A 19,992-nucleotide genomic window follows, 5' to 3' on the forward strand; every position below is an offset into this window, starting at 1 on the left:
CTTTACCATAAGGTCGTCATATTGCTCATGAAGCTCTGGTCAGACCCCAGCGGGAGTCACTGTGTTCAGTTCCGGGCCCCGCACCTCAGGAAGGATATATCGGCCTCGGAGGGGGAGCAGCGCCGATTCACCAGACTGATACCGGGGCTGAAAGGGTTAAATTACGAGGACAGGTTGAATAAACTAGGTTTGCGTTTAGGAGGTTGAGGGTGATCTGATCGAGGTGTTTAAACTGATAAAGGGATTTGATGGGGTAGATACAGAGAGACTATTTCCTCTGGTGGGGGGAGTCCAGAACAAGGGGGCAGAACCTTAAAATTAGAGCCAGGCCGTTCAGGGGTGATGTCAGGAAGCACTTATTCACACAAAGGGTGGGGGAAATCTGGAACTCTCTCCCCCAAAAAGCTGTTGAGGCTGGAGGGTCAATTGGAAATTTCATAAACTGCGGTTGATAGATTTTTGTTGGGTAAGGGTGTTACGGGTTACGGAACCGAGGCGGGTAGATGGAGTTAAGATACAGATCAGCCATGATCTCATTGAATGGCGGGACAGGCTCGAGGGGCTGAATGGCCTCCTCCTGTTCCTAATGTTGACTCCAGGGACCACCAGGAGTGGGGCCATAGCAGAGTCAGAAGGCAGACAGTTTCATCTCCACCTCCGAGATGGTCTCAAAGATTCGGGGGTGACTTTAATTACGAGGGTTCTCCCCAATCGGCCGTCGTAACTTTGACAGAAGATCGACAACGTTATAGTGGGAGGAGCCCCCGAGAAATCCCCCCCACCATTGCTTGATGATCTTGGTCTAGTCCGGAGCCGTTTTCGAAAAATATTCTGAAGACTTTGAGGCATGTCTTCCCCCTTTAGTCGCACCCACTCCTCTTCATGACGCTGCAGTGGGTGTCCCGCACTTTCCCAGCGGGTTCGGGAAGCTCGCTCTGTGTAGCTGGGATCAGGGAGCCCACCTTGAATAATCAATAAGCCCTGACCCAGGAGAATGGGTTGGGGGTGGGGGGGTCACGGTGGGGGTTGGGGAAACAGGTGAAGATCTCACCCCATCTTTCCTCTGCCAAAGAACCTGCCCTGGAGTGAAATTCATCCCTTTATATCTTTAATACTTTTGTGATCTTCCGGAGTAGATAATCTCTTTTCTAATTAAACACGGCCTGAACTGGGTTTGCTGGGATCCCTTCTCCGTGTAGGGTTTTTGTTTCATCTCTTTAGGGTTAAGATAAACCAAGGCTTTAAACTTTTCTTACAATTGGTTTTATTAACATTAAAAATACAAGAAGCTTTACAGATCGAGAGTTCTGCAACCTTAAGGTCAGCGATGCAACTCCAAGCTCAGAATGGCCAATTCTTCTGCTTCGGGATTCTCCATCGACATCCTGCATGATGTTCTCCTGGTTTGTCTCCGAGATCTCGTTTCATCTTCCACTTTAGAATGGGCGCTCTTATACCATTCTCAACAACAACAACTTGTATTTATACGGCGCCTTTAACGTAGTAAAACGTCCCAAGGCGCTTCACGGGAGTGATTATCAAACAAAGTTTGACACCGAGCCACATAAGGAGATATTAGGACAGGTGACCAAAAGCTTGGTCAAAAAGGGAGGTTTAAAGGAGCGTCTTAAAGGAGGAGAGAGCGGTGGAGAGGTTCAGGGAGGGAATTCCAGAGCTCGGGGCCCAGGCAGCTGAAGGCACGGCCGCCAATGGTGGAGCGATTAAAATCTGCGATGTGCAAAAGGCCAGAATTGGAGGAGCGCAGAGATCTCGGAGGGTTGTAGGGCTGGAGGAGGTTACAGAGATAGGGAGGGGGCGAGGAGGCCATGGAGGGATTTGAAAACAAAGACATTTTTTTTTAATTCTCATGTAAAAACATGCTTTCCTCTGTCATTTTCCCATTGTTGCACAGACTGTTGATATGAAAACAGCACCTGGTGTTTATGGCGGTTTCCCAGTTTCTCATGGCCTCCTTATCCGTAGCCCGTCCAGACAGTTTGAATAATACCCTTTGGCATTTGGCCAACCTTCCGTGAAGTGTCAGTTTAACAGAAACTTTTAACCAAACTCAGCTCCTTTAGCAGGTAATCGATTCAGATTTCCTGCCAATCCTTCCAGAAACCAGAAACCCCACAGTGCAGATAGAGGCCATTTCGGCCCATCGAGCCTGCACCGACACATATCCCACCCGATCCCCGTAACCCCTACACCAACACATATCCCACCCTATCCCCGTAACCCCATGTATTTAATCCCCCTAACACTAAGGGTCAATTTATCATAGCCAATCAACCTAACCCGCACATCTTTGGACTGTGGGAGGAAACCGGAGCACCCGGAGGAAACCCACGCAAACACGGGGAGAATGTGCAAACTCCACACAGACAGTCATCCGAGGCCGGATTCGAACCCGGGTCCCTGGCGCTGTGAGGCAACAGTGCTAACCACTATGCCACCTTCAGTTTCCTTAAAACTGGCATTGAAAACTCCAAAATCCTTCACCAGCAAGATCTGTATCTCACCTCCATCTGTCCACCTTGCTTCCGTATCCCTCGATACCCTTACCCAACAAAAATCTACCAATGTCAGTATTGAAATTTTCAATTGAACCCTCTCAGCCTCAACAGCTTTTCTGGGGGAGAGAGTTCCAGATTTCCACCACCCTTTGTGTGAAGAAGTGCTTCCTGACATCACCCCTGAACGGCCTGGCTCTAATTTTAAGGTTATTGCCTTTATTCTGGACTCCCCCCACCAGAGGAAATAGTTTCTTATTTGTATTATATGTTCTTATCTACCCCATCGAATCCATTAATCAACTTAAACACCTCACACAAACAAAACACTGTGGATGCTGGAAATCTGAAATAAAAACACAAAATGCCGGAGACACTCAGCAGGTCAGAGAGAAACAGAGTTAACGTTTCAGGTCGATGAGCTTTCGCCAGAACTCTGATGGAAGGTCCTCGACCTGAAACGTTAACTCTGTTTCTCCCTCCGCAGTTGTTGCCTGCCCTGCTGTGTGTTTGCTGCATTTCCTGTTTTTATTTATTTTATAACTTAAACACCTCGATTAGTTCACCCTTAATCTTCTAAACTCGAGGGAATACAAGCCCAGTCTGCGCAACCTGTCCTCGTAATTTAACCCTTTTAGCCCCGGTATCGTTCTGGTGAACCTGCGCTGCTCCCCCTCCGAGGCCGATATATCCTTCCTGAGGTGCGGGGCCCGGAACTGAACAGTGACTCCAGACGGGGTCTGACCAGAGCTTTATATAATTTCCAGCCCCACTGAGATAATAGCCAACATTCCACTAGCCTTTTTAATTATTTTTTGTCCCTGTCCGCTAGCTTTAGTGATTCCTGTACTTGGACTCCCAAGTCTCTCTGCTCATCGACAGTTCCGAGCTTCTCACCATTTAGAGAATAATCTCGTCGACCTTTCTTAGGTCCAAAGTGGATGCCCTCACACTTCCCCACGAGCGATAACTAATCAGCAGCCTGTTGTACATCCAACTCGGTTTTCTTTTCCAAAGATCTTTGGACCTAAATAGAACAGGGTATTTTTTAAATGGTGAAAAGCTAGAAACAGTGGAGGTCCGAAGAGACTCAGGGGTCCAGGTACACAGATCATTAAAATGTCATGGACAGGAACAGAAAATAATTAAAAAGACTATTGGAATGCTGGCCTTTATATCCAGAGGACTAGAATACAAGGGGGTAGAAGTTATGCTGCAACTGTACAAAGCCCTGGTTAGACCACACCTGGAGCACTGGGAGCAGTTCTGGGCACCACACCTTAGGAAGGATAGATTGGCCTTGGAGGGAGTGCAGCGTAGGTTTACCAGAATGATACCCGGACTTCAAGGGTTAAGTTACGAGGAGAGATTACACAAACTAAGGTTGTATTCCCTGGAATTTAGAAGGTTAAGGAGTGATCTGATCGAAGTTTTCAAGATATTAAGGGGAACAGATAGGGTCGATCGAGAGAAACTATTTCCGCTGGTTGGGGAGTCTAGGACTAGGGAGCAGCGTCTAAAAATTAGAGCCAGACCTTTCAGGAGTGAAATTAGGAAACACTTCTACACACAAAGGGTGGTAGAAGTTTGGAACTCTCTTCCGCAAACGGCAATTGATGCTAGATCAATTGTTAATTTTAAATCAGAGATTGATAGATTTTTGTTAACCGAGGTTATTAAGGGAAATGGGCCAAAGGCGGGAATATAGAGTTAGGTCACAGATCAGCCGTGATTTCATTGAATGGCGGAACAGGCTCGAGGGGCTGAATGGCCTCCTCCTGTTCCCATGTATTCCTCTGATTAGCTATCGACCGTTTTCAGCTAAAGGCTGATTTCACACCCATTGTTTCAGCAGAATACAGGGATCTTTACTCTGCAAGTGGCTCTGTTGACACTGGGTGCTTAACACCCACATTCCCGCCTGAGTCAGAAGGTCTTGAGTTCAAGTCCCAATCCAGAGACGAGCACAAAAATCTAGGCTGGCACTCCCAGTGCAGTACTGAGGGAGCGCCGCACTGTCGGAGGGGCAGTACTGAGGGAGCGCCGCACTGTCGGAGGGGCAGTACTGAGGGAGGGCCACACTGTCAGAGGGGCAGTACTGAGGGAGCGCCGCACTGTCGGAGGGGCAGTACTGAGGGAGCGCCGCACTGCCGGAGGGGCAGTACTGAGGGAGGGCCACACTGTCGGAGGGGCAGTACTGAGGTAGAGCTGCACTGTCGGAGGGGCAGTACTGAGGGAGTGCTGCACTGTCAGAGGGGCAGTACCGAGGGAGCGCTGCACTGTCGGAGGGGCAGTACCGAGGGAGCGCTGCACTGTCGGAGGGGCAGTACTGAGGGAGGGCCACACTGTCGGAGGGGCAGTACTGAGGTAGAGCTGCACTGTCGGAGGGGCAGTACTGAGGGAGTGCTGCACTGTCGGAGGGGCAGTACCGAGGGAGCGCTGCACTGTCGGAGGGGCAGTACTGAGGGAGCGCTGCACTGTCGGAGGGGCAGTACTGAGGGAGTGCTGCACTGTCGGAGGGGCAGTACCGAGGGAGCGCTGCACTGTCGGAGGGGCAGTACCGAGGGAGCGCCGCACTGTCGGAGGGGCAGTACTGAGGGAGCGCCGCACTGTCGGAGGGGCAGTACTGAGGTAGAGCTGCACTGTCGGAGGGGCAGTACTGAGGGAGTGCTGCACTGTCGGAGGGGCAGTACTGAGGGAGTGCTGCACTGTCGGAGGGGCAGTACTGAGGGAGTGCTGCACTGTCGGCGGGGCAGTACCGAGGGAGTGCTGCACTGTCGGAGGGGCACTACTGAGGGAGCGCCGCACTGTCGGAGATGCCGTCTTTCGGATGAGACGTTAAACTGAGGCCCCGTCTGCTCTCTCAGGTGGACATAAAAGATCCTAATGGCACTATTTTGAAGAAGAGCAGGGGAGTTCTCCCCAGTGTCCTGGCCGTTCATAGTGCCCACCCCTCTGCTTCAGGCAGGATTTTGCGACATTAAAAAATGGTTGGATATAGCGACTCCACAAATCCTGGCCAGAATGTCATCGATTTGGAATAGTTATGGGAGAGGACGAGGTATGATCAAACCTTAAAAATACTTAACTGGAGGAGGGCTAACTTCAGTGAATTGAAAAGGGTTCTGGCCAAGGTGGATTGGAGTCAGAAATTGGTCGGCAAGACAGCAATTGAACAATGGGAGGCCTTCAAAGAGATGGTTCGGGTACAGACACATTCCGACGAACGGGCTATGGGGAAAGAGCAGGGGGGAGTGGGATTAATTGGATAGCTCTACCAACGAGCCGGCACAGGCACAATGGGCCGAATGGCCTCGTTCTGTGCTGTATCACTCTATGATTTTATGAAATGATCGGGTAATTTCCCCGTCAATCCCGCCTGGAGCTCGCACTGCTGTCAGTGACTGGGATTGATTTTATGCACATCATTTGTATTAAGTAACTATCCTCCACTCACTGCATGTTGCTGGGAAATCACCCTGCTGTTGTCGGGAGACTTTGCTGCAGTTTCGGTCACGAGTTCCATTTGCTGTAGTTCGTAGAGAATCTGGGTAAATAGACTCTGTTTGCTGGGAAATCACCCTGCTGTTGTCGGGAGACTTTGCTGCAGTTTCGGTCACGAGTTCCATTTGCTGTAGTTCGTAGAGAATCTGGGTAAATAGACTCTGTTTGCTGGAGAAATAAACCTGCTGTTGTCGGGAGACTTTGCTGCAGTTTCGGCCGTGAGTTCGGAGACTCTGTTTGCTCCGCCCCGTCTCCAACTCATTGGCTGACAGAGCGGCGTCAATACTCACTCCGGAAAAAGGGGTGGAGACAGAGGAACTTGGCCCCGCCCCAAATTTAGGGCCACCTGCCCTATTTGTGCCGCCCTTGTGCCCGCCCACTCACCGCCCCAAGCTCTGAGGGTCTGTAAAAGCAAAGTTTCTCTTTCTGTGAAAACCTTTTCCGATTTATTTTGTTCAATGAGATGTAAAAGTGGCACCCAACTATGCCGACGATTATTTAAACCAACTTCGAACCGCGTTCTGGTTCTGTCAAGATGCCTCTCTCTGATCTGCCTTCTGGACTGCAACACAACTCAACGGTTTCATAACGCAATTCAGACCAGCAACTGAAGCTTTAAAACATAAGGTGCAAGCCCGCACTTCTATAATGGGCAATACACAGACTGGAGTGTGTTACTGGGCACTGATACAGTGAAGGAGCAAGACAAAGCCACTGGCGCCAGTGGCCTCTCAATACCACTAATTACAAATACCCTCCCACTCTGCATTACTCAATATACAGGAAACTTTCGATTAACCGGCCCCTAAATAACCGGAAATGTCGGTTAACCGGCAGAATTCAGGAGTGGGTTCAGGTAACTTTTATTACTTGCCTTCCTCCATGTGTTGCTGTGCAACGGTGTGGCTGCAGCTGTTGCTAAGCTACAGAGACGCTTGCAACTTGTGGCCATTGTTTTGAACCTGTTGCTAAGCAACAGGGTTTGTTGCTTTATACGGAGCTCTCAGCTCCGTATCTTTTACTATAGCGTTCGGTTACCCGGAATTTTTGATGAACCGGCACCACGTCGGTCCCATCCATGCCGGATAAAAGAAAGTTTCCTGTACAAGGGTGGAGCGCACACAGGGCTGGCGCGTTAGGCAGTGGGTGCATTCGGCTCCCGTAATTAAAACTGAGCTGTAGCGACAGTAGAGGGTTCCTGCCCCCTAATTCTGGACTCTATTTAAAGTTAAGGCACTGATTCGCGCTGGGGTGTGATTCCGCGAACGCTCGCTAGCCTCCTGATGCTTCGCCCCGAGTGACCACTCTCACCAAGGCTATTCCAGGTGGGAGGTAACACGGCCAAACTCAATCCTGTCCTCACGCCTGCAGTTTCTAGCAGGGTGGGGTCGCCGGATAGCGACCAGGAGCAGGAACACTGGCTCGATTTCCTCCCCCCCCGCCCCCGCTTCCCTCCGTGGCCTAGGAGTTCTGACAGCACTGTAGCACCCCAGCCCACAAGCTGGCCCAGACCAGCTTATGCAGCACCGACCTGCGACCTTCCTGGTCGGCTTGGCCAGAAACTAACTGGGGTCAGTTCCCCCAGCCTGCGGTTTTTCTACACGGCGCATCAAAGTGGGGGTGGTGGAGGTGTCACGGCTTTAGTGTGGGGTGCAGCGAGCTCGGAATCGAACCTCAAGCGCCATCGGGGGCACCGCGCTGCTGCGCGTTACGAGGGAGCTACGCAACCCCCCAAATCACCTGAACATTTTCAGAATCTCAAAACGTTTATGTCAAACTTTCAATAAGAAAAAAAAGTCAATTGTTCCAAAAAACACGGGTTTCCAAAAATCCACAGAGTTCCTCATTAACGGTCAGTGTCCGACCTTTACAAAAACATAGCTCAGGACCTGGGACGGCGCGGAGCTTAAAAAAGATTTGAAATGCAGTACAGGAACTCTCTGGGGGGGGGGGGGGGGGGGGGGTCTGTCGACATTGGTTGGTTTTGACGTTCCCGTTAACGGTTAGACGTTACGGACTTCTCGGGGTTCACCAGCGACGCCTGGGGTCGGTCTCGTGGTTTATAACTTCTGCACTCCCCAATGTTTTAGTTCTGAACGAGCCTTGAAGCTCCTGCTGCTCCTACTGGATCATGTTCTGCGAACATCTCTTATTTCAACCCCCTTCTCCAGCTCGGTGAGTCCTCTTCTCTCTCCCCCCCCTCCCCCCTTGGCAGAACCGCTGGCCCTCACCGCCTGGCTGGTTTGGGCATCAGGTAGACCTTGACCGGCTTGCTGAGGTTGATGGTGCCCTCGATGACATTATCTGCCTGCAGCAATCCATCCATGCTATCGCCCCAGGCTGGTCTGGAGACCGCACACAAGCCGGACGTCCTGCTCCTACTGGAACTGTAGGCCAACAGCAACCGCACCTCCACCTGACAAGGTTCTGTGGAAGAGAGAGAGGGGAGGGAATAAAAATGAGTGCCAAAACCTCTCCACCAATGCTCCTTCTAATTTTTGTTTTGTGCGCAGTCCCTTTAACTGGCTGCGCGACCCATTCAAAATTTTTGGTCATGCGCTGTTTCTTCCAAGTAAAAGCCAGTGAGCGGCCTGCGGGGTGGGGGGCCTCCAGACCATTGCTCTCTACCTCTCTTTCCTCCTTTAAGACGCTCCTTAAAACCTACCTCTTTGACCAAGTTTTCGGTCACCTGCCCTAATATCTCCTTACGTGGCTCGGTGTCAAATTTTGTCTGATAATCGTTCCTGTGAAGCACTTCGGGACGTTTTACTACGTTAACGGCGCTGTATAAATGCTGGTTGCTGTTGTTATTGGCATTAAAATGTACACGCGCCCCCACACACTACTGTGTCGGCCGTGGCTCAGTGGGTAGCGCTCGCTCTCGCCTCTGAGTCAGAAGGTTGTGGGTTCAGGTCCCACTCCAGAGACTTGAGCACCATAATCCAGGCGGTTTTCAGGGAGGTGCAGGAATAATTAGACCCCTTGGTTTGAGTTGTACCTCAGCAGTGGGTGGAACCGAAGCTCAGCAAGGGTTTCAGCGCCTTCAGGAAAGATGGGGAGAAAAATCAGCAAAAGAGAAGAAAGTGGAGTTCTAAAGGTCTTCAAATCTCCTCCTATTTTAATGTGTTCACAGCAACCCCAACTCCAGAAATTTCCATTCTTATAACTGGCCTCCTGTGCATCAACCTCCTCTCGCCCCACCACTGGCAGCCGATCCTTCAGGGTTTAGACCCCACCATCTGGAACATAAGAATTAGGAGCAGGAGTCGGCCATTCGGCCCCTCGAGCCTGCTCCGCCATTCAATGAGATCATGGCTGATCTTCGACCTCAACTCCACTTTCCCGCCCGATCCCCATATCCCTCGATTCCCCTAGAGTCCAACAATCTATCGATCTCAGCCTTGAATATACTCAACGATTCAGCATTCACAGCCCTCTGGGGCAGAGAATTCCAAAGATTCACCGCCCTCTGAGTGAAGAAATTTCTCTTCATCTCAGTCTTAAATGGCCGACCCCTTATCCTGAGACTATGCCCCCTAGTTCTAGACTCTCCAGCAGGGGAAACAGCTTCTCAGCATCTACCGTGTGATGAAATATGCCATTCATCAGGCACTCTGTATTCTCTGTGTTTGATTGTGCCTGTGACTGTGACAAGCAGGGGAGTTTAGTTTCAGTTTCATTTCCTTACCTGTATTGTATTGTGTGTAGGGCTCCGCCCATACCTGGCCCCTACTTAAGCAGGCCCCAGCGTGTCTCACAGGCAGTACAGCAGATCTCTGGATGAGAGACACTTCTCCACTGTGTATTACTTTCTGAGTTAATAACAGCCTTGCTTTGCTCCGTTAACGTTGAGTCTCGGATTCATTGAGGCACATCAATTTTATTAACTCAATTTTCAACGCAATGGATCAACTCTTGAAACCCGAACGTTTGGATTTGGACCCGCATGCTTCGGACGCATCGGCACGATTCGGACACTGGTTTAAGTGTATGGAATTCTTCCTGGACAATTCCGCAGCCATCACAGACGCTACGGACGCTGAAAGTATGAAACTCGGAATCCTGCGGAATTGGGTAAGCCACCGGGTTTACCCCCTCATCCAAGACCCCGACACGTACCCGGCCGCCTGCGACATCCTAAAGGCGCATTACCAGCAGCCTACGAACGAGGTGTACGCTAGGCATCTGCTCGCTACTCGCACACAGCGACCTGGGGAATCGCTGGATGAGTTCCTAGTCACCCTGAAAACGCTTGGCAAAGACTGCAAGTGCCAAGGTGTAAAAGCCGCAGTGTACACTGACAAGCTTGTTCGTGATGCCTTTATCACAGGCCTCAGCTCCACTTACATCCGGCAGAGACTACTGGAAAAAACGGGATTGGACCTGAAACAGGCTGTGGACACAGCGCGATCCCTGGATGTGGCCCAGAGAAACTCGGACGCCTACTCTTCAGCCTGCGCCGCCCACGTGTGCACCAAGGGCGCCGCCATCTTGGAAGGCATCTTCCCCGCCCGGCAGCCCTACACCGTCGGGGCCCCGCTCTCCCCCCAGAAGCCCTACGACAGCCGCGACGCGTCGGGGCCCCAACTGCTACTTCTGCGGGCAGCCGAAGCACACCAGAAACCTGTGCCCGGCGAAAGGCACCACCTGCTTTAAGTGCGGTAAGAAGGGGCACTTCGGGAAGGTGTGCAGAGGGAACCCCGCTGGAAAACCCGCCACCGCCGCGTGTGCGCCGTGGGAGCGGCCATCTTGGACGCCATCTTGCCCGACCTCGTGGGGTCCGCCATCTTGTGAGCAGACAGCGTGGACGCCATCTTGTCTCGATCAGGGCCCTACAGTGGCATCGGTCACAGTGGACCAGACGGGACCGCACCCGCTATCCAAATCAATGGTGGACATCGAGGTAAACGGGTGCGGGGTTAAATGTTTAATTGACAGTGGAAGCACGAAGAGTTTTATCCACCCTGAACTAGCACAACAACTCTCTCTAACGGTGGTCCCTGCTCGGGGCACCATCTCTATGGCTGATAAAACCCAGACATCGACCATTATGGGTTACTGAGCGGTACAATTGTCCGTTAACGGAACTGTATACGATAATTTTAAATTACTAATCATGAAGAGTCTATGTGCGAGCGTGATCTTGGGCCTGGATTTCCAGTGCCACCACCAAAGCATCACGCTCAATTACGGTGGGTCCCAGCCGCCCCTCACAGTGTGCGGTCTGGCTACCCTGAAGGTAAAGCCGCCTTCGCTATTCGCGAACCTTACTCCCAACTGCCGGCCAATAGCGACCAAAAGCAGGAGGTACAGCTGGGAGGACAGGCAGTTTATCGCGACTGAGGTGGACAGGCTGCTGAGGTAGCGCGTTATTGAACGCAGCAACAGCCCGTGGCGCGCCCAAGTGGTGGTGGTGAGGGGTAGCGAGAAGAAACGGATGGTGATCGACTATAGCCAAACGATCAACATGTACACCCAACTAGACGCCTACCCGCTACCCCGCATATCAGAAATGGTGAACCAAATTGCCCAATACCGGGTGTTCTCCACCATCGACCTCAAGTCAGCGTACCACCAGCTCCCTATCAGACCAGAGGACCGCCCGTACACTGCCTTCGAGGCGAACGGACGCCTCTACCAATTCCTCAGAGTCCCCTTTGGGGTGACGAATGGGGTCTCGGTCTTCCAGAGGGAGATGGACCGCATGGTCGATGACCACCACTTGCAGGCAACCTTCCCCTACCTCGACAACGTCACCATCTGCGGTCACAACCAGCAGGATCACGACTCGAACCTTGAGAGGTTCCTGAAAACCGCACAAAAACTCAACCTCACTTACAACGAGGACAAGTGCGTTTTCAACACCACGCGCCTCTGCATACTAGGCAGCGTGGTGGAGAATGGGGAAATCGGACCAGACCCCGACCGATTGCGCCCCCTACGGGAGCTGCCCCTGCCCAACACTCCCAAAGCCCTGAAAAAGTGCCTGGGGTTATTTTCTTATTATGCCCAATGGGTCCCCAACTACTCCGGCAAAGCCCGCCCCCTCTTGAAAGCATCCTCTTTTCCGCTCTCTGCTGAGGCCCACGCCGCCTTCAAAAGCATTAAGCGGGATATTGAACGGGCCACGCTACAGGCAGTGGACGAGAACACTCCCTTTCAAGTGGAAAGTGATGCGTCTGACTTTGCCTTGGCGGCCACCCTCAACCAGGCGGGGCGGCCCGTAGCTTTCTTCTCGAGGACCCTCCAAGGGCCCGAGATCAGACACTCCTCCGTGGAAAAGGAGGCCCAAGCCATCGTGGAGGCAGTGCGCCACTGGCGCCACTACCTAGCCGGCAAATGCTTCACCCTACTTACCGACCAGCGGTCGGTAGCGTTTATGTTTAATAATAAACAGAAGGGGAAGATTAAAAATGATAAGATTCTCAGGTGGCGGATCGAGCTCTCCACCTTCGAGTATGACATCATTTACCGGCCAGGGGCCCTTAACGAATCCCCCGACGCCCTCTCACGAGGGATGTGTGCCAGCGCCACCGGGGATCGGCTACAGACCCTCCACAACGACCTCTGCCACCCAGGGGTCACACGGCTGTTCCACTTCATAAAGTCCCGCAACTTACCCTACTCGATTGAGGAAGTTCGGTCTCTGACCAGGAACTGCCGCACTTGCGCTGAGTGCAAGCCTCGGTTCTACCGCCCAGATAGAGCCCACTTAATCAAAGCTACACGGCCCTTTGAGCGGCTCAGCTTAGATTTCAAGGGCACCCTCCCGTCAGTCGACCGCAATGTTTACTTCCTGAACATTGTGGACAAATACTCCCGTTTCCCATTCGCCTTCCCCTGCCCAGACATGACCAGCGCCACGGTCATTAAATGCCTCAACAGCCTGTTCGGTATGCCGAGCTACATCCATACGGATAGGGGGGCGTCCTTCATGAGTGAAGAGCTACGCCAGTACATGCTATCCAGGGGGATCGCCACGAGCCGTACCACCAGCTACAACCCCCAGGGTAACGGCCAGGTGGAGCGAGAGAACGGGACAGTATGGAAAACAGTCACTCTAGCTCTAAGGACCAAGGGCCTCCCTATCTCCCGCTGGCAGGAAGTCCTCCCAGATGTGCTCCATTCGATACGGTCGCTATTGTGTACTGCCACTAATGCCACGCCTCATGAACGAATGTTTGTCTTTCCCCGGAAATCCACCTCAGGCGTATCCATGCCGTCATGGCTCTCCACCCCAGGTCCGGTATTTGTACGAAGGCATGTGAGGGGCCACAAGACGGACCCTCTCGTGGAGTCAGTGCACCTACTCCACGCCAACCCCCAATACGCGTATGTCCGGCACGCCGACGGAAGGGAGGACACCGTGTCCATAAAAGACGTCGCCCCAGCCAGTAACGACAACAACCACGACAACAACAGCAACAACGATCACAGCAACTCTTACCCACCCACTATCCTTTCATCACCCCCGGAAGAACATCGACCAACGGTGCCCCCACCAACTACCCCTTCAACAACCCTGGCAGCGCCACCGGCAGAGACCCAGGAGGCCACCGGGGACACCCAGCCGACACCCGCGGCACCACAACAGCCACGTCGTCACAGAGGACTATCAAACCCCCGAACAGACTAAATCTGTAGAAGGGGTGAATGTGATGAAATATGCCATTCATCAGGCACTCTGTATTCTCTGTGTTTGATTGTGCCTGTGACTGTGACAAGCAGGGGAGTTTAGTTTCAGTTTCATTTCCTTACCTGTATTGTATTGTGTGTAGGGCTCCGCCCATACCTGGCCCCTACTTAAGCAGGCCCCAGCGTGTCTCACAGGCAGTACAGCAGATCTCTGGATGAGAGACACTTCTCCACTGTGTATTACTTTCTGAGTTAATAAAAGCCTTGCTTTGCTCCGTTAACGTTGAGTCTCGGATTCATTGAGGCACATCACCCTGTCAATGCCCCTCAGAATCTTGTATGTTTTAATGAGATCTAAACTCTTCTAAGCTCCAGACAGTATAGGCCCAGTCTACTCAATCTCTCCTCATAGGCAAGTATATCCTTCCTTCGATAAGGAGACCGAAACTGTGCACAGGAATTTTCTCCCTAAACCCATCCAACTGTCCACCTCCCTCTCCTCCTTTCAGACACTCCTTAAAAACCACCTTTTTGATCAAATTTCTGGTCACCCCCTCCTCATATTCCCTCTCTGGCTCGGCATCCATTTTATTTTACATCGTATTTACAGCACAGAAACAGGCCATTCGGCCCAACTGGCCCGTGCTGGTATTTATGCTCCACACGAGCCTCCTCCCACCCCTCTTCATCTCACCCCACCAACATATCCTTCTATTCCTTTCTCCCTCATGTGTTTATCCAGCTTCCCATTAAAAGCATCTATACTATTCGCCTCAACCACTCCCTGTGGTAGCGAGTTCCGCATTCTCACCGCTCTCTGGGTAAAGAAGTTTCTCCTGAATTCCCTGTTGGATTTATTAGTGACTATCTTATATTGATGGCCCCTAGTTCTGGTCTCGCCCGCAAGTGGAAACATCTTCTCTACCTCTACCCTATCAAACCCTTTCAGAATTTTAAAGACCTCGATCAGGTCACTCCTCATCCTTCTCTTTTCCAGAGTAAAAGAGCCCCAGCCTGTGCAGTCTGTCCTGATGGGTATAACCGCACAGTTCTGGGATCATCCTTTCTTTGCAATTTCTCCAGTGCCTCTCTCTCTCTGTCTGATTGTCTGTGAACCGCCCCGAGAGGCGTTAAAGGCGCTACGTTACTGCAAGCTGTTGTTGCTGTCGATACCTCAGTGTTAAACCGGTTACCTGTCCAGGCCGAGTGGGAGAGATAGACTTGAGTAATCAACCGGTGTCTTCCAGGCCCAGGATTTCGAAAATCAGCCGGCTTGGGATGGATTGTATGGGCCTGCCCATCTGGATACATGACCTGCAGGAGACCAGAGACAATTTCAGTTACACAGCCACCCACTTCAAGTGGCCACAGTTTTCCTGCTTTGCTTTTTGCTCCATACACGTGGCAGCTGGGCCTCACTGGGCAGCTCTCTCTCGCCTCTGAGTCAGAAGGTCATGGGTTCCAGTCCCACTCGAGACTTGAGCACAAAAATCCAGGCTGACACTCCAGCACAGTACTGAGGGAGTGCTGCACTGTCGGAGGGGCAGTACTGAGGGAGCGCCGCACTGTCGGAGGGGCAGTACTGAGGGAGCGCTGCACTGTCGGAGGGGCAGTACTGAGGGAGCGCCGCACTGTCGGAGGGGCAGTACTGAGGGAGCGCCGCACTGTCGGAGGTGCCGTCTTTCAGATGAGATGTTAAACCGAGGCCCCGTCTGCTCTCTCGGGTGGCCGTAAAATATCCCACGGCACTATTTCAAAGAAGAGCAGGGGGAGTTCTCCCCGGTGTCCTGGGGCCAATATTTATCCCTCAATCTACATCACTAAAAACAATGATTTGGTCATTATCACATTGCTGTTTGTGGGAGCTTGCTGTGCGCGAATTGGCTGCCGCGTTTCCTACATTACAACAGTGACTACACTTCAAAAAGTATTTCATTAGCTCTAAAGCACTTTAGGGCGTCCTGAGGTTGTGAAAGGCGCGTGATCTAATTGAACGGTGGAACAGGCTTGAGGGGCTGAATGGCCTCCTCCTGTTCTTATATTAACTTTGGGTGATTACGTAAATGTGTGGATTTTGAAATGACCTCCTGTCAGTGATTGACCTGGTTGTCCCACTGATTGCGATGACCTACCTGCACCTTAACGGCGTTCTGGGGATCCTGCACGTGCTCCAAGGTGGCATCGATGTCCAGGGCCACCACCAGGCCGGACGTGAACCTCAGAGGGTTGTCAGACTCTCCTGTTGGCTCGATGATGGTTGCAGAGGCCCTGTGCACCTACCAAACAAAACAATTAGTCCGCTTCTGGAAGCAGAAGTCCTTCCTGCCTCGTCTGATCTCCTGCTATGGGAACGGTAGCATAGTGGTAACGTTACTGGACTAATAACCCAGAGGCTAGAGTTCAAATCCCACCACGGAGTTTAAATTCAGTTAATTAAATAAATCAGGAATACAAAGCTCGTGTCAGTAATGGTGAACATGAAACTACCGGATTGTCTTAAAACCCATCTGGTTCACTAATGTCCTTCGGGGAAGGAAATCTACCGTCCTTACCCGGTCTGGCCTATATGTGACTCCAGACCCCCAGCAATGTGGTTGACTCTTAACTGCCCTCGGAAATGGCCTAGCAAGACACTCAAAGGCAATTAGGGATGGGCAATAAATGCTGGGCTTGCCAGTTACACCCACATCATGTGCACAAATAAAAAAAAATACCAGCTCAAAGGTCGCCCAACTACAATTTTAGCATCTCTCTGAACAGCCAGATGGGAACCATTCTCACCCGCAAGACAAGGCAGCATGCCGTCAGTACTGCACGGGAGTGTCGGCCTTTGCTACCCTCTTATGTGTCAGCTGTGGCTCAGTGGGCAGCATCCTCACCTCTGAGTCAGAAGGCTGTGGTTTCAAGTCCCACTCCAGAGACTTGAGCACAAAAACCTAGGCTGACACTCCCAGTGCAGTACTGAGGGAGCACTGCACTGTCGGAGGGGCAGTACTGAGGGAGCGCCGCACTGTCAGAGGGGCAGTACTGAGGGAGCGCCGCACTGTCAGAGGGGCAGTACTGAGGGAGCGCCGCACTGTCGGAGGGGCAGTACTGAGGGAGCGCCGCACTGTCAGAGGGGCAGTACTGAGGGAGCGCCTCACTGTCGGAGGTGCAGTACTGAGGGAGCGCCGCACTGTCGGAGGGGCAGTACTGAGGGAGTGCCGCACTGTCGGAGGGGCAGTACTGAGGGAGCGCCGCACTGTCGGAGGGGCAGTACTGAGGGAGCGCCGCACTGTCGGAGTGGCAGTACTGAGGGAGCGCCGCACTGTCAGAGGGGCAGTACTGAGGGAGCGCCTCACTGTCGGAGGTGCAGTACTGAGGGAGCGCCGCACTGTCGGAGGGGCAGTACTGAGGGAGTGCCGCACTGTCGGAAGGGCAGTACTGAGGGAGCGCCGCACTGTCGGAGGGGCAGTGCTGAGGGAGAGCTGCACTGTCGGAAGGGCAGTACTGAGGGAGCGCTGCACTGTCGGAGGGGCAGTATTGAGGGAGAGCTGCACTGTCGGAGGGGCAGTACTGAGGGAGCGCCGCACTGTCGGAGGGGCAGTGCCGAGGGAGAGCTGCACTGTCGGAGGGGCAGTACTGAGGGAGCGCCGCACTGTCGGAGGGGCAGTGCCGAGGGAGTGCTGCACTGTCGGAGGTGCCGTCTTTCGGATGAGACGTTAAACGGAGGCCCCGTCTGCTCGCTCAGGTGGATGTAAAAGATCCCATGGCACTATTTCGAAGAAGAGCAGGGGGAGTTATCCCTGGTGTCCTGGGGCCAATATTTATCCCTCAATCAACATCACTAAAAACAGATTATCTGGTCGTTATCACATTGCTGTTTATGGGAGCTTGCTGTGCGCAAATTGGCTCCAGCGTTTCCCACATTACAACAGTGACTACACTTCAAAAAGTACTTCATTGGCTGTAAAGCGCTTTGAGACGTCCGGTGGTCGTGAACGGCGCTACAGAAATGCAGATCTTTCTTTTCTTTCTCCTGGTGTGGCGTCCTCATCACCATCACCTTCTGACCAGGCGAACCAACGTGACACTTGCTGATTTTGAAATCGCACTCAGCCAGTCAATGAAGGTTAGATTAATATACTGCATGGCACTGTCGCAGATGCCGTCTTTCGGATGAGACGTTAAACCGAGGCCCCTGGAGACCTCTATCAGGTCACCCCTCAGCTTTCTCTTTTTTAGAGAAAAGAGTCCCAGCCAGTTGAGTCTTTCCTGATGGTGAAACCTCTCAGTTCTTGTATAAATGAATCGCATTCGGCCGTACGTTGCATGACCTGCTTTCGCTCGCTCTCTGTTTTCCTGCACTTTCTGAAGAACACGTACAAGCGGGAGATTTTGCACAGCAGGATCCACATTCTCACCACTCTCTGGGTAAAGAAGTTTCTCCTGAATTCCCCATTTGATATCTTGGTGATGGCCTCTAGTTTTGCTCTTCCCCCACAAGTGGAAACACTCTGTGTGTCTACTTGATCAAAACCTTTCATAATTTTAATTAGGTCACCCCTCAGCTTTCTCTTTTCAAGAGAAAAGAGACCCAGCCTCTTCATCCTTTCCTGCTAGGTATGACCTCGTAGTTCTGGTATCCTCCTTGTAAATCTTCTCTGCACCCTCTCCAGTGCCTCTATATCCTTTTTATAATATGGTGACCAGAACAGTTCACAGTATTCCAAGTGTGGTCTAACCAAGGTTCGATACAAGTTTAGCATAACTTCCCTAATTTTCAATTCTATCCCTCCAGAAATAAACCCTAGTGCCTGGCTTGTTTTTTTATGGCCTTATTTTAATTGCTATTTTTAGTGATTTGTGTATTTGTACTCTGAGATTCCTCTACCCCGTTTAAATTCTTATTTTCCAAGAAAATTGTAAATCCTTTTTGCAACATCTCCTTGCAAATTTTTGTTGCATCTTCTCCAGTGCCTCTTATATCCATTTTTTTGTTCATAGAATCATAGAATGGTTACAGCACAGAAGGAGGCCATTCGGCCCGTCGAGCCCGTGCTGGCTCTCTGCAAGAGCACTTCAGCTAGTCCCACTCCCCCGCCCTTTCCCTGTAGCCCTGCAAATTTTTTTCCTTCAGGTACTTATCCAATTCCCTTTTGAAAGCCGCGATTGAATCTGCCTCCACCACCCTCTCAGGCAGTGCATTCCAGATCCTAACCACTCGCTGCGTAAACGTTTTTCCTCATGTCGCCTTTGGTTCTTCTGCCAATCACCTTCAATCTGAGTCCTCTGGTTCTCGACCATTCCGCCAATGGAAACAGTTTCTCTCTATCTACTCTGTCTAGACCCCTCATGATTTTGAACACCTCTATCAAATCTCCCCTCAACCGTCTCTGCTGTAAAGAGAACAACCCCAGCTTCTCCAGTCTATCCACGTAACTGAAGTCCCTCATGCCTGGAACCATTCTCGCAAATCTTTTCTGCACCCTCTCTAAGGCCTTCACATCCTTCCTAGGGCGCGGTGCCCAGAATTGAACACGATATTCCAGTTGAGGCCGAACCAGTGTTTTATACAGGTTCATCATAACTTCCTTGCTTCGTAGCGCATTAAAGCAACCCCACCTCCCCAGTACTGTCGACACAACTGTATAAAGCTCTGGACTGAAAGCCAACCTGCTCTGGGAGTTTCAGGAGGAGGAAGCTGCTGTGCCGTAGCGTAGTCTGCAGGATCTTCACCATCTCCGCTGGCTTGCAGGCCACGAGCCGGGGCATAATTTCCAGCAGCTTCTCAACAAAGCTCTCCTGTAAGTACTGGAGTTCCGACGCAAAGCACCTGGGAACAGAGGGGGTGGGGGGGGGGGGGGGGGGGGAAGAAAAAAAAAACGATTAAGATGCAACGCTGAGAAAACCGGCGTGACACGAGGGGGCCGACGAGAGTGCGAGTGCTTCTGAAAACCCGAACTCTATCAAATTGAGTGCAAAAAGCACAAAACCCTAGATACCACAAAGGGAAAGATGAATTGGAGTCCCCGAGTGTGGTAAACCACTGTTTGTATTCCACTGTGTACATGCCTGGACATGCCTCGGCTGACTCCTCCCACAAGTCCTAGTATAAAGGTGACTGCTCCCCAGCCCTTTGTATTCTGGACCGGTCGACCACTCGAGGCAGACCTTCATTCTTTTGTTAATAAAAGCCTTTAGTTACTCTCTTAACTCTCAGTCTTTTATGAGTAATTGATAGCGCATCACCGAGTTCAAGTACAACAATAACTTGCATTTATGTAGCATCTTTAATGTAGCAAAACGTCCCAAGCTGCTTCACAGGAGCGTAATCAGACAAGATTTGACATCGAGCAAC

At 51.7% G+C, this 19,992-nt stretch overlaps 1 protein-coding gene across 2 annotated transcripts in view; it reads right to left on the reverse strand.

The window, feature by feature from the left end:
* Nucleotides 1-7,764: 7,764 nt before the first annotated feature.
* Nucleotides 7,765-19,992, reverse strand: part of ints4 (integrator complex subunit 4) — an 84,828-nt gene continuing 72,600 nt past the window's right edge. For both annotated transcript variants that reach the window (XM_085999746.1, XM_085999744.1), the window contains 4 exons: nucleotides 19,308-19,467; nucleotides 15,785-15,928; nucleotides 14,846-14,966; nucleotides 7,765-8,444 (listed from right to left, as the gene is read on the reverse strand). In XM_085999746.1, coding sequence (XP_085855872.1) covers nucleotides 8,245-8,444; nucleotides 14,846-14,966; nucleotides 15,785-15,928; nucleotides 19,308-19,467 — 625 coding nt within the window. In that variant the 3' untranslated portion in view covers nucleotides 7,765-8,244. The remainder of the gene's footprint in view (nucleotides 8,445-14,845; nucleotides 14,967-15,784; nucleotides 15,929-19,307; nucleotides 19,468-19,992) is intronic.

Source organism: Somniosus microcephalus, chromosome 10, assembly GCF_052327205.1.
Source record: "Somniosus microcephalus isolate GS21.2 chromosome 10, FLI_Smic_1.0, whole genome shotgun sequence".
In the NCBI taxonomy this organism is placed as follows: domain Eukaryota; kingdom Metazoa; phylum Chordata; class Chondrichthyes; order Squaliformes; family Somniosidae; genus Somniosus; species Somniosus microcephalus.